Here is a 12,830-nt window from a genome sequence, read left to right on the forward strand (position 1 = left end):
TGTTGCATTTGTTGAAGGTGATGGTGAAGGGAGGAAATGATCAATGCTCCAGGAATCTCAAACTGGATTTAGGGATCTCTCCAAGGCTCCATAAGAGAACATCACAGAGAAGATGTTAAGGTAGCACTTTATACAATGACTACAACACAGAAAGCCAGTGTTATATCTCATAGGTGATTGAACAGTTAGGCCAAAGTTTAAAATGAGAACTTGCCTTGAACTATCCATTCTAAGCATGGTAGTAAGCAGATAGGGCTCACTATGAAGGAAACTATTGTGCTAGTTGTTCCCCCAGAGTTATTCTAGGTGCTACTATTCAGCTCAAGTTTCTCTTTATTAATCAGTGTGGTGAGAGATTTCTGGTTGCTTGGAAACACTGCTCAGGAAAGAATGCTTAAAGGCATTCTAAAGGTGGAAGGACTGTTTTCTACAAATGTTCCTTCAGACCCTCCTTATTCTTCATAGTGGAATCCTGGGCTTTCCATATGACATATTCCACTTACCTGCTGGGATTACTTAGGCAGATTACTGGGGCCTAGGATGGAGTATAGTATCTCCTAGGGCTGGATAGAGCAGACTGGTCAAGAGATGGGATGTGTTTACATGCATGAAGGAAAAAAAGACTTGGAAGACCAGTGGGATGATAGCCTCTGCCTTTGAAGTGCCCTTATAGCAGTCTTACAGTTCCTGTCATGAACAGAGAGACCATGTCTTCCACTTGAGTGGTCTTTCTAATGGCCTAGTGTTGGTCAATACACTGGACCTTGGCTTGCTGGGTGTTAATGGAGTTTTGTGCAGGCACTTAACTGGCTACCAGAATATTTTTGGTACTGGAGGGCACAAGGACCTAGGGGAGCCAGAGAGGAAAGGGCATAATTATTACAGAGGACAGGCTATTTTGAATGAAGAAGAGTGGTAAGTTGGATCTGATTTATTCTGTGGTGATATGGAAGGTGAACCAGTTGAATTCTCCCTAGGAGACAGAATAGGTCAAGTAAATATCCTTTGGGTACTCAGTTGATGTGTTCAATTTGATCCAGCAGTTTAAGAATGGCAAGTGGAGGATAGGTGAAACTTAAAACTGGAGGGCATGTACTTCCAAGAGAGGGCATCCTAACCACTTCTGGGAGATGATGATAAATTTGTAGACATCTAAGAATCTCCCTACTCCAGAACTGTTAACACCTCTTTGGGCATCTTGTGGATCCCTTGACCAGAAAGGAAGTTTCTCCCAAATACTACCCTTGAGACTCTGAAATATTCCTTTTGGGGTATTCTCAGAGGCACTGCTGCAGGAGGTGACAGAGCACTGGTCAGGTGTTCACGGGATGTCGCACTGAAGTAATAACAAGTGGTCAACTCAGTAGACTACAGTCTTATCTCTGAAGTCATGCAAGAAGTTGTGGGCAATGTATCTGTTAAGTGGCATCACTGTATACCGGAGGGCTGCTCCACGAGTGAACTCATAGATTAGGCTCCTCAGAAGTCAGAAGATCTATGGCTATATGGAGGTCAAGAATAGGCAGTAACAAGAAATAGATACAATCTCTGATTTCATTGAAATCTCAGTTACTCTTGAAGTAGGGCTCACTATTTTTCTTAAGGATTTGTGTGACTATAGGGGCTGAGAAGAGCCTGATGAATTGAATATTAAGTTGATGCCAAAGTACTCAAGAAGGCCTAGGTTGGAACATGGGCCCTGAGACACAGGTCTAGTTTTTTTTTTCCTCCCACAGTTGTACCTGTGATTGGGACATAGCTCTTTAGATCTGGGAAGTTCCCAAACCGAAGTGAAGCCAGGAGTTGGTTGGTTAGGCTGTATGCCTCCACCTAGGATAATTAAGTAGTTTGGGCAGCAGGTGGCAGTACCAAGCATTCAACAAGAATCCTCCTTGGGCATTATGGTAGGGATAGTTTCCTAGATCTCTTGATTGTCCTATCCCTAGTGAGTATGTAGTTGCAGTGTCGGCCTGCATTACTGTAACCTGGAGTTATGGGGGAGGCCATGCCTCTTGACTAAGACTTGGTCCATAAAGCTGCTGTATGATAATCTATGATTGCCTCCTGGAGGCGATTCCCTTCTATTCATAGTTCTACCAGATAGAAAACAGCTGTTCTTATTGGTGAGGTCTGGGGTACTGTAAACCTTGGTGGGTCCTTGCCCTTATCTTTTGCTAAAATGAATAATATCAGTGGTCCTAAAAGGGTGTAGACATGGTGACAGCCATGTGTCTACTTTTGCGGCAGAGGTTTACTAGTTCAGAGAGCTTGGGGGAGAACTAGGGCACAGGTTGGGGTAACCAAGAGCACAGGTGAGGGGGATCAGTTCTAGAAGAAAGCCTTTGAGTCCCCTGGAAAACAGACAGCATGAAATACGTTATTTCAGCGCAACACAGCTGGCCCTGCCCCTTCCTCTTGCAGGAGCTTTGGATAGGTTTGGTTGATGAAAATCAGTAGGAACACACCAGACCTGGAGGTTAATCTGGAAGGGCCAGAACAGTAACAACCAAATTAATTAAGGTTAATTAGTGGGGATTTTAACCTTTCAAGAAGAGTGTCTTACTCTTTTTTAAGACAGGTTAAGAGAAGCCCAGCCTAAGCTGCTTTCCTCTATCACCAAGAACTACGTTGAGTTGAGGGGAGGGACTAATCAGTTTAAAGGTGTTGGCTTCTTCTTAGTTTTAAGGTAGTCCTGGGTTGCCTAGTATACATCCTCTGAATTAAGGGAGCGATCTAACAGAGAATAGTTGACCATATTTAAAATACTCTGCTTAAGGTTATGTCACAATGATCAGTTTCTACTTATATTTTCATGATGAGGAAAGGGAATTGGGAAGAGCTACACACAAAGAGGATCTTCCTATGGCCTTGACAACTAGAAATAATAACTCTCTACTGTGCCTCTTCTCATGAATAGCTATTGGGAGGTTCAGCCATACTTGGATCTTCACCGAGGTAAGGAGAGGCTACAGTATAGAAGTTCCATCCTTGGCTGTGAACTGAATTTCACCCCCACTTGGTTTATGACACAGTTTACTCACCACCATGGATTTAAAGTCTACAGCTCCTCACTTAAGAACAGGATAATATGAGATGTCAGAACATTTCAGGAAACCAAGTGTGCCATCTGCAAGAAGGAAATTATAGCTCCAAGGAGAGATAAGCCCTGCCTTCAAGTCATTAAGGATTTTTGGATGAAACATCTGCAGAGGGTGTGGATGACTCACTGGGTAAGCTGGAGGGACAGCTCTAGGAATAAATGGAAAAGGATGATGCCACTTTCTTAGCATATGGTAGGGGAAAATGGTCCTAATGTCACTGTGCTACCACTCCTAAGGCCATGCCTTGTGCGTGTACACCTCATTGGTTGACAGTCACTGGTTTGTGGGATTTCACATGAAGATGAACCTTCAAAACCTAGTTTATGATTGACTGTTATAGACTGGAATCATTGTTCAAATCTCTTAATTCCATACATTGAATAACAGTATAACCACTTACACATTTTTCCCTGATTAAAATATTTTTAAAAGGGTACTAACTTTTACTTTTGAACACATTAAATAAGATACTTTCAGTAACGTGGCTTCCTTTGAACTAGTTTAGAAGTGTCTATTGGTTAAAAAGCTATAAATGTTAAAAATATAAAGTTAACAAGCATGTTACACATTTTAGGCTAATCAGTAAAATAATACAAATAGAATGTATTTCTTTTAAGCCAGATGAAAAGAAATGTTAGAGAAAACTCAGTCTGGGCCCGGCCCCGTGGCTGAGTTTGCGCACTCCTCTTCAGCAGTCTAGGGTTTCACCAGTTCAGATCCTGGCACCCTCATCAGGTCATGCTGAGGTGGCGCCCTACACAGCACAACCAGAGGCACTCACAACTAGAATATACAACTAAGTACTCGGGGTGGGGGGATGCTTTAGGGAGAAGAAGAAGAAGAAGAAGGAAAGAAGATTGGCGACAGTTGTTAGCTCAGGTGCCAATCTCAAAAAAAAAAAAAAGAAAACTCAATCCAACAGAAGACAGGAAGGAGAAGAAAAGAGTAAAGAAAAATGAAAAATATGGTAAAGGAAAACCCTAAGATGGCAGAAAAAAATACAAATATATTAGTAATTGTAATAAAATAAAACATGATGGGATGAACCTTCTGTCAAAAAGACAAGCAGTGTTCAAGCTTAAATTTAAAAAGTTAGCTATGTGTAGTTAAAAGGTATATACTTAAACCTAACAAAATAAGACATGAAGAAACACTAGGCATATATTAACCAAAAGAAAGCTGGTTGTGTAATATTAATAGTAAACAATCTATATTGAGGGGAAACCATTACTAAAGATAAAGTGAGACAATATAAAAGGAATAATGCACCAAGTTATAATAATTATGAACTTGTATGCTCTAATGACATAGCCTCAAAATGTAAAAAGCTAAAATTGAAAATGACAAATGTGCAAGTCTGCAAAAAAGTGAAACTGCCATTCATGAGTTCAGAGAAACCATGCAATGAGAAGGTAGATACAATAACTTACACTAGACATTAGCGCTGTGGTCTTTGATGCTCACTACCAAGTGTATCATCACTGCTATAAAATTTTATAGCAGGCAAGGTTTTGTGACTCTAAAATTTTTTCTTTTTCTATGCATGTGCCTGTGAGAATAATATCTTGCTTTTTGCATAGAAATGTCAAAATATACTTGTTCAGTAAATCCTCTCTACGGATTGTTAAAAGGGGAGAATCCCATGGCCATAATTTTGCCAGATTTTCTAATTGTTCAGTAATAAGTGAAGGTGACAGGAGAGAACCAACAGTTCTGTGTTCCTTATTTGTGTTCTCTCATTTACTTTTCCCATCAACTGTATGAAGTATTATTCTTTTTCTGGTTGACAAGAAATTGAGGCACAGAGATTAAGTAACTTGGCTAAGATTATACAGCTTGTTAAACAGGAACACCTGGACTCAAACTTGTCTCAATGCCAGAGCCACAGCACCATCCTTAGCACCAATACCACCATCAATCACTGAGAATATATTGAGGGCATTGTCTTGCGGGGAAGAGGAAGCAGTATAATCAGATCCAAAGACTGAAGATGAAAAGTCTAAATAAGAACTCTAACTCTTCAGTGAAATACATCAATGAGTGTTTCAAGATGAACAATTAATTCCTGACAGCTAGATTATGGAAACAGATGAGTGCCAAAATAGAAACTGAGAAAAAATACTTAACCTATCTCATGAAATATATTTCTCTCTTACTTTCAATACTTTCCTTTATTTCCTAAGCCTGCTTATGTGTGCTGGTATAAATTATTAAAAATTTTAATAATTCTATAGTCTCTATTTTTCTTTTTCCTTAAGATTATTTTATTTCTTATTTTCAGAACAGTGTTCCAAATTCTTTAATCCAACAGTACTCCTCTAAGTGAAAGTATGTTGTCATAAATTCATGAATCTAAGTATTTTGAAATAAGATTTTGCTTTAAATACACATTTATCTCTAAACATGAAAGCATATCAATAATCAAAAGTTTTATTTCAGTTAACTATTATTGTAACAAAGCCAGAGAATTTTATTAGAGGTCACAAACACTGAAACTCTTTCATTTCATACATACAGTTTAAATACAGGTGAACTTATTAAAAGACTCATCTGTTTTAACAGTTTAACTTCTATGAATTTATTGAACATTTATTACGGTATTCTTATGACATCTTTCCTAACAAGCCTGCAGAAACCAGATTAGATGCCCCTTGACTCCAGTTATTACCAAAGCAAATACCACCCCGTTAGCTAAAATCCTACATACTGGATAATTCCTGGTAAATTATATCTCATATATGACAGTCAAGACATGTTCTAACTTCCAAAAATTAAAGACTTTATTATGAATTGCATAAAGAATACTCTATTATCATATTTACATTTTTTATGAAATGTAGCTGTTGTGTTGGACATGGACTACACCTTAAAGAAATGTGATGAAACCTATGTTTATATAGGTCTCTTGGCTATCATGTAAATTGTATTTTTAAAAATGTATCCAAAGGTATTAAAGTCCTCGCTAACTTCGAAAGTCAAGAACATCTACATCTTTATTCTATGTTTTAAATAATTTCTTCAGAACTCGGTTTAAATTTAAGCTACACAGTCCCACAGTTAAGCAAGGCATGATGGGTACTTTCTCAGTAATTTTTGCATGGTAGATTATGACTTGCTGATAGAATCAGACTGGTGCATTATAAAAAATATCCTAGGTAACATTTTTTAGTTTACCTTTAAAAATCATTTACTAAAGGAATTTATAAAGGCTTTCATAAAGCAAAGAATCTTCAGTTGTGGTAAGTTAAAATTACTGCATTAATGTTTTATATTTAAATTTCTATAAAACTTATTTTATGGAAACGCTACATTTTTAAAAAGCAAAGCTTTATAGTCCTGAGTTCAGTTTCATTTTATAACTCATTACAGGAATGTATTTAGATAAATCAAGTTACAACGTGTAAGGAGCCTTTTTTGGCATTATAGAAGAAAATCCTAAGTGCTAAAATAAAATGAATTATTGAAAATATGTATGATTAATTGCATGAAAGCTGATGGTTGGATTTTCAAGCCATTTTAAGATCTGAAAGTATTTTTTTGCTGAACATAAAGGAAATATTTTTTAACATTCATTATGATATTGTCTGACCTAGTATAAAAAAACTTAATAATCCTCACAATACAAAGTTGTTTCTTACTGAAATGTTGACATAAAAATCAGCCTCTAGAATGTAGTTAATTCATAACAGATTTTAAGTAATACATTTTTGGATGTAACTGATGTCATAAAATTAGTTTTCTATCCTAAGAAGAGTTTATAGCACTTCTTCCTTTTTCCATAATCCATGGAGACCATCTAAAAGTGGAGCTATCAGTTCTGGGACATAAAAGCAACAGAAATATATAACCAAGTTTAGCTAAGTGTAAAAATTAGGAAATCAACCTGATCTCAGATTGAAAAATGAAGGGAAAATAGTGAAAACTTATTGCTTAACATTGAGTGTAGTGATAAGGGGAATAGCCAAATTCAACCAAGTTATGAAAACCCATCATTGGTAAGTCTGTAGAGGTATGTGTTTTAAATATTCAGTGTGTGAAGGTAGGTTAAGTCTGAGTTCAAGAGTTTTAAAGAAGTCGTTCTCTAAAGACAGACTCATAGCTAGGGCACGGGCATAAAAATCTGTTTGGTAAACAGGATTGTAGCTGAGTTTATTTTTATCTTTCCTTTGGCATAGACAGAGGATATTAAAGGTGTTATTTTAATTGAAATCTCTTCTTACAAACAGTCGGATATAGCCTGAATAAAATAATCCTAAAGTTAAATTTACTAACAGTATTTGGGTACATACAGGGCAGGAAAAATTTACATGTATTAGTATCTTTTTTTAATAGTTTGCATAATAGGTCAGATACTAATAAGGATTTTAGGAAGTTTCTTTTATGTGCTGCTAAAAATGTGTTATATAGATGGATATTGTGTGGCTTTCTTTGCTTTGGTACCAAAGTTAGACATGTTAAAAACAAAGATCCTAAAATGATTAGCAAGAAACACATTGAAAGTATTAAAAATTGCTAATTGTTAATGTGTATTTTAAAATTAGTATCCTTTAGATGTTTTCTCAAAACATCAAAGGAAGAAAAGATATGCTTTTTAGGCAATACTTTTTATATTAATTAAACATTTCTTTTATATACTATTATTGGTCATTTCAGAACTGTATGAGGCTAAGGATGAAGATTTAGTCTCCATATCTTTGTTCATTTTTTTTTTTGAGGAAGAATCACCCTGAGCTAACATCTGTGCTAGTCTTCTTCTACTTTTTAGTATGTGGGCTGCCAGCACAGCATGGCCACTAACAGAGCAGTGTAGGTCCGTGCCTGGGAACCAAACCCAGGCCACCGAAGCAGGGCACACTGAACTAACCACTAGGCCACTGCAGCTGGCCCACTTTGTTCATTTTTACATCATGACTTGTAGTAAAAAGAGCCCTGATAATTAAAAACTAAAACATTGATCTCTTGTAGCTATTAAAGCTATTTTTGCTATCATGGATATGGTATATTATCTCTAAAATAAGAGCAAAATATCACAATTTAAGCAGAATAGGTTTTTTTTAGGGTACATTAATGAATTTTCATACCACCTTCATTTTTCTATACTTTATGCCTGAGAGAAAAATGACATAATATAATCTTTATAGACTTGAATGAATGTACTGTGGAAGTCTATGAATACATTTTGGTAAAGAGCACAATTGCCTAAAATAAATTAGCTAAGAAAAACACTTCAAATGTAAATCTTTTTTTGAAGCAAAATACAATTACTCGTGGACTCTTTAAAATTTATAAAAGTTTTAGAACAAAAATGCCCTGGTATATGTAATGAATAAGCCTAAGCCTGAATAATAAATACAGGAATAAGAGGTACACTGGAAACACCACACAAATGGAATATTAAATAGATTGTTTCATAAGATTTTTGACATGGGCTCTAATTATAGAACATCAGACCTCAACACACAGCATGTTACTTTTAAAATAAATGTAGCAAAATATTTTCAATAGATGGAGTGGCCTTAGAATGTGCCAGAATATTCTTTAATATAACTACACTATCACATTTTATTCTTAAAGTTAAATATCTTAGCCCAGAAACATTCTGGCGATATTCCCCCAAAACATATATATCAGTGGATTGTTCACTATCCTTTATGAGACAGGATAAAAAATTAACTCATAATTGGGTTAATCATCTTCCTAATATTATAACAAGGTTTTAATATATAGTTCTTATTCTTTCCCAACAGAAGTGCAAATCAGCTTTAGTTCTTGGAGTGGACATGAAATTAAAATAGTGAAAAAAATAAGACTCCTAGTATTGTACAATCAGATTTTAAATATTGCTTATTTATATATAACTATTTTAATTGTTTTTAATAATCCAATCTTCTATAAAAGGAATAGAATGTTTTTACAGAAGAAAGTTGGGATATATATTAGGCAACATTTAAAAAAGTTGGCATGGCCATGTTTTAATTTTAAAAAGTTTTTTTAATTATAAAAAAACTTTTTCACTTCTGTAAGAGCAGATAATCATAGCTTCTTTGTATTTAAAAGGTGAAATATAATGTTATGGGTAAGTTTTATTCAGTCAAAGTTAATGTTTTGAAAGCCTAGAAACCTAACAAACTAGGACCTGAATGAAACATAACAAGGAATATTGACAGTGTCACTGTGTTAAAGGAAGAAATATGTCTTGAATCTGACATGAAATATGCAGTGAATGCTTCTACTTGCCAGGATGCTTAAGAACCTTTATACTTCTTGGATGAATGACAAAAGAGAGCCAGAAATAGGTAGGGAGATATCTAAGTATTTTTAAGAACAGTGTCAACTTTGGCCATGGTAATTGGTATAAAATAAATGGTCGTAATATGACAGATTTCCAGATATTACACACACAAATGATTTTTATATGTATTAATGTCTGTCAAAATTTCTAATGTAAACTAAGAATTTGAAATGTTTTATCAAAAACATTTAATATAGGTAAAATATACATAAACCTAACCATAGTGAAACCAAAATAATGTGGAAGCTAGAATCTTATACACATCTCCCTAACAAGTTTTTTTTTTTAAATTTACCATATTACAACAAATGGCCTGTTGCTAGGTATATTCTGTATATACCATGGCTATGTCTAGAAATATGAAATGTCTGGAATAAAACTGAAAAATCCAAACACCAAAGATGTTTTAAGTGGTTGTATATGACATTATCATGTTGATAAGATAGCCAGATGATGACCAAATTTTTCAAATTTATCAAGATATTTGTTGTTTTATAGACATAATCTTGTTGATTGTTATAGATTAAAAATCTATGTTACTTAAGTGTGTGTGGATTCATAAAGGAAACCATGATTTTATCCTGTACCTCCAATGTTCTGGCTATCAAGATTTCTTTAATTCCCTTAAAAAGCAAAAACATTTAACCTTAAGCATATCCAACACCCTCATATTTGTTAGCAGACCATACACGGGGCTAGTTGTTTTCTATTATTGGATAAAATAGTTATCCAAGACTCTACTTAACAGAATCAGTAGAGGAAGATGGAGTAAGAATTGAATCCTCTGCTCTGAAATCTTTTCTAGGATGAAAGTGTGGGCTTCGAGAATATCGAGGTTTCAAACCTACAGATGAAGGTTGAGAAAAGCTTCTTCTCACAGAATGTAACCTTGGTTCCTATTAAGAGATTTAAAGAAAATTAGGGTTTTAATGCATTTTAAATGGCTTTTATTTTACAATTACTTAAGGGAAAGATTTAAAAATAATATTAAGTGGCCTGGATTCTGAGGAGAGAAGGTGTGCTTTAGGAAATTCCCACTAGAAAGAGTAGGTTACCTTATAACTGCTGCTGGAGAGGGAAGCATCCGAGGGCTATAAGAAAGACTCACTACAAAGGATCTGAGAAGAGCCAAATCTAATGGTACTTCTAAATTACTACGTTATACTTCCTTTGTGCCATCCCTGAACTTTGGTAACGACTTGTTAAAAAAAAAAAAGATTTTTGTATTTAGTGACATACAAAACTAGAGTCAGATCGTATGGTTGAGAAAGCAACTGTCCAGAGAAAATCAGGGAATTATTCATAAACTTGCATGTCAATAAAGTAACATGAAATTTTATCTACTGTTAAGTAAAACATCCAGTGAATAGCCTTTGTGTTCCAACAAATGAATTTTATTTGATCCACTGCTGAACATAAAGATTGCTGGAGATACTGTTTGCTCAAGACACTTGAGAATGGGAAAATTTCAGCTAAGGCATCTATAATGACTAAAGGTATAGGATTATAAGTTATCTATAATGACTGGCTTCAGAGTGCCAGTGTTGAGCCAAATGCTTTTGCCTAAAAATCTCATCATTTGCTCTGCCTGCTTTAAATGATTCGAGTTTGCATGTTGTGATTCAAGAAGAATGCAGGCATCAAGGAGCCTGAGTTTATCTCATAAAGCTGAATAAAACTTTAGAAGTAGGACATAGGCCAAATCAACTGCCCAACCTGAATCTGACAACAGAAATTTAATACCAAGTATGCTAGTAGTTCTTCTAAAAACATAACTACCAACTTACATAAAGTTAAGGGAAGCAAACCAAAGCTTCTAAGATAAGTAAAATTTCTGTAAAGAGGCATAGTTGATTATATACTGTTGTACTTTCCATGATTTGGGCACAAACGTCACTCTTGACCCACCAAGACTGAGCGTGTCTACTAACAATGAAACCACTTGCCAATGCTAGAATAGGTAACTATCAAAAGTCAGTCATAAAAACAATGAGTAATTTTTTATGGCATATCAGACCTAAATGCTTCTAGGTTTAAAAATGTTTTAAATTGTGCAATTACAAAGAGTTTATTCAAATCGCTTTAAGTGCTTTGTGAGGGGCTGGCCCCATGGCCGAGTGGTTAGGTTTGCGCACTCTGCTTCGGCAGCCCAGGGTTTCGCAGGTTCAGATCCTGGTCGCGGACATAGCACTGCTCATCAGGCCATGCTGAGGTAGTGTCCCACATGCCATAACTAGAACGACCCACAACTAGAATACAAAACTATGTACTGGGGGGCTTTAGGGAGAAGAAGGAAAAATAAAATACTTTGTGAAGTTATGAAAGTCTTCTAACCAGAAAACAAACATTTATGATGTATTGTAAAATAAGTGAAAGAGAGTTATCAAAATCAGTGGTGTGAGAAAATTCACTCCAATGACATGAGGCTATACTTAACCTTAGGCACCGTTATAATTCTTGAGCTAAGGAGATTTCAGTAGGCAATTATGATAATGATTCATTTATCTTAGCACCACACACATTTTATCAATATAAAAAGTGATAGTTTGGTACTCGTCATTAGGATGTAAAAAAGAAAACTAAACTAGAATAACCCTTTCTGAAACAGCAAACACTACATGGAGGGTCTAGACAAAGACTGATAAACACCTATATTGTAGTTGTTAACAAGAAGAATGGAAAGGAAGAAGAAAAGCAACCAAAGTTTCATTGTTTTTTGTTGGTGGACTTTCTGCTTTCAAAAAAAAATATAGAAATGTGCCATGTTCCCAAAATATAAAGAGTAGATGGCACTGCCTATATATATTTTTTGCTATCTCAGAGGGATTAAAGTTTTTTTTGGATAATTTAGAAGGCATTTTTTCTCACCTGGTGTTCCTTCTTATATTTACCAAAATACTGAATTGCACAACACTCAAAGAAAATTTTCGATTAACAATCTAACAAATTAAATTCTAGGGTAATTTTATTTCTATTATTTTGGTTAGGAAACTGTTCATACTTAGGTTACTTGATAAAAGCATGATTAAACAATTTCATGGTATCATAATTTGTTTATTTTAAAATTGAAATATTTTCTGATCCAGACTTCCAGACGTTTAAGGGATTAGAATAGACATTTTATTTGTGTCTAAGATTTAATTTGTGTAAGATTTAATTTTAGCGATTTAACAAAAGATGGTCCGTAACTCTTGGATGAGACAAAAGTTATTTCTGCAAAGTACTGTGTTCTCTACGGACCTTCCCTTCTCAGCCCTCTACTCCCTAGACAGGACTTGCTTGATTACAGGTGACAATTTATTAGTAATCAGAAGTCCTAGGTTCTACCACTTAATAGTAATGTCATCTTGGGAAGTTCTCTTAACCTAAGACTCTCTTCTCTTATAAAAAGTTGCCTGATTATCTCACAAAAATATTGAGTGGATGAAACAAGATAA

General features: G+C 35.1%; 1 protein-coding gene and 1 non-coding gene across 5 annotated transcripts in view; one reads left to right on the forward strand and one right to left on the reverse strand.

Moving 5' to 3' along the window:
- The window catches only part of BOLL (boule homolog, RNA binding protein), a 96,025-nt gene that overhangs the window by 22,133 nt on the left and 61,062 nt on the right, over nucleotides 1-12,830 (reverse strand). Inside the window, exon 12 of one of the 4 annotated variants that reach the window (XR_002801325.2) lies at nucleotides 5,519-10,289. The exons of 1 other annotated variant lie outside the window; for it this stretch is intronic. Coding sequence is in view for 1 of the 3 variants with exons in the window: in XM_023622291.2 (XP_023478059.1) it covers nucleotides 10,131-10,289 (159 nt within the window). In the remaining 2 variants the exon portion in view is untranslated. Of the gene's footprint in view, nucleotides 1-5,518; nucleotides 10,290-12,830 lie in introns of those variants that run through there. 2 more of the 4 variants (XM_023622291.2, XR_011428331.1) reach the window with 2 other exon arrangements.
- Nucleotides 13-4,010, forward strand: MARS2 (methionyl-tRNA synthetase 2, mitochondrial). Its single transcript, XR_011428332.1, has 2 exons — nucleotides 13-120; nucleotides 2,918-4,010. It is a non-coding gene; the product is annotated as a methionyl-tRNA synthetase 2, mitochondrial (transcript).

The sequence above is a fragment of the Equus caballus genome, chromosome 18 (genome assembly GCF_041296265.1).
Source record: "Equus caballus isolate H_3958 breed thoroughbred chromosome 18, TB-T2T, whole genome shotgun sequence".
In the NCBI taxonomy this organism is placed as follows: domain Eukaryota; kingdom Metazoa; phylum Chordata; class Mammalia; order Perissodactyla; family Equidae; genus Equus; species Equus caballus.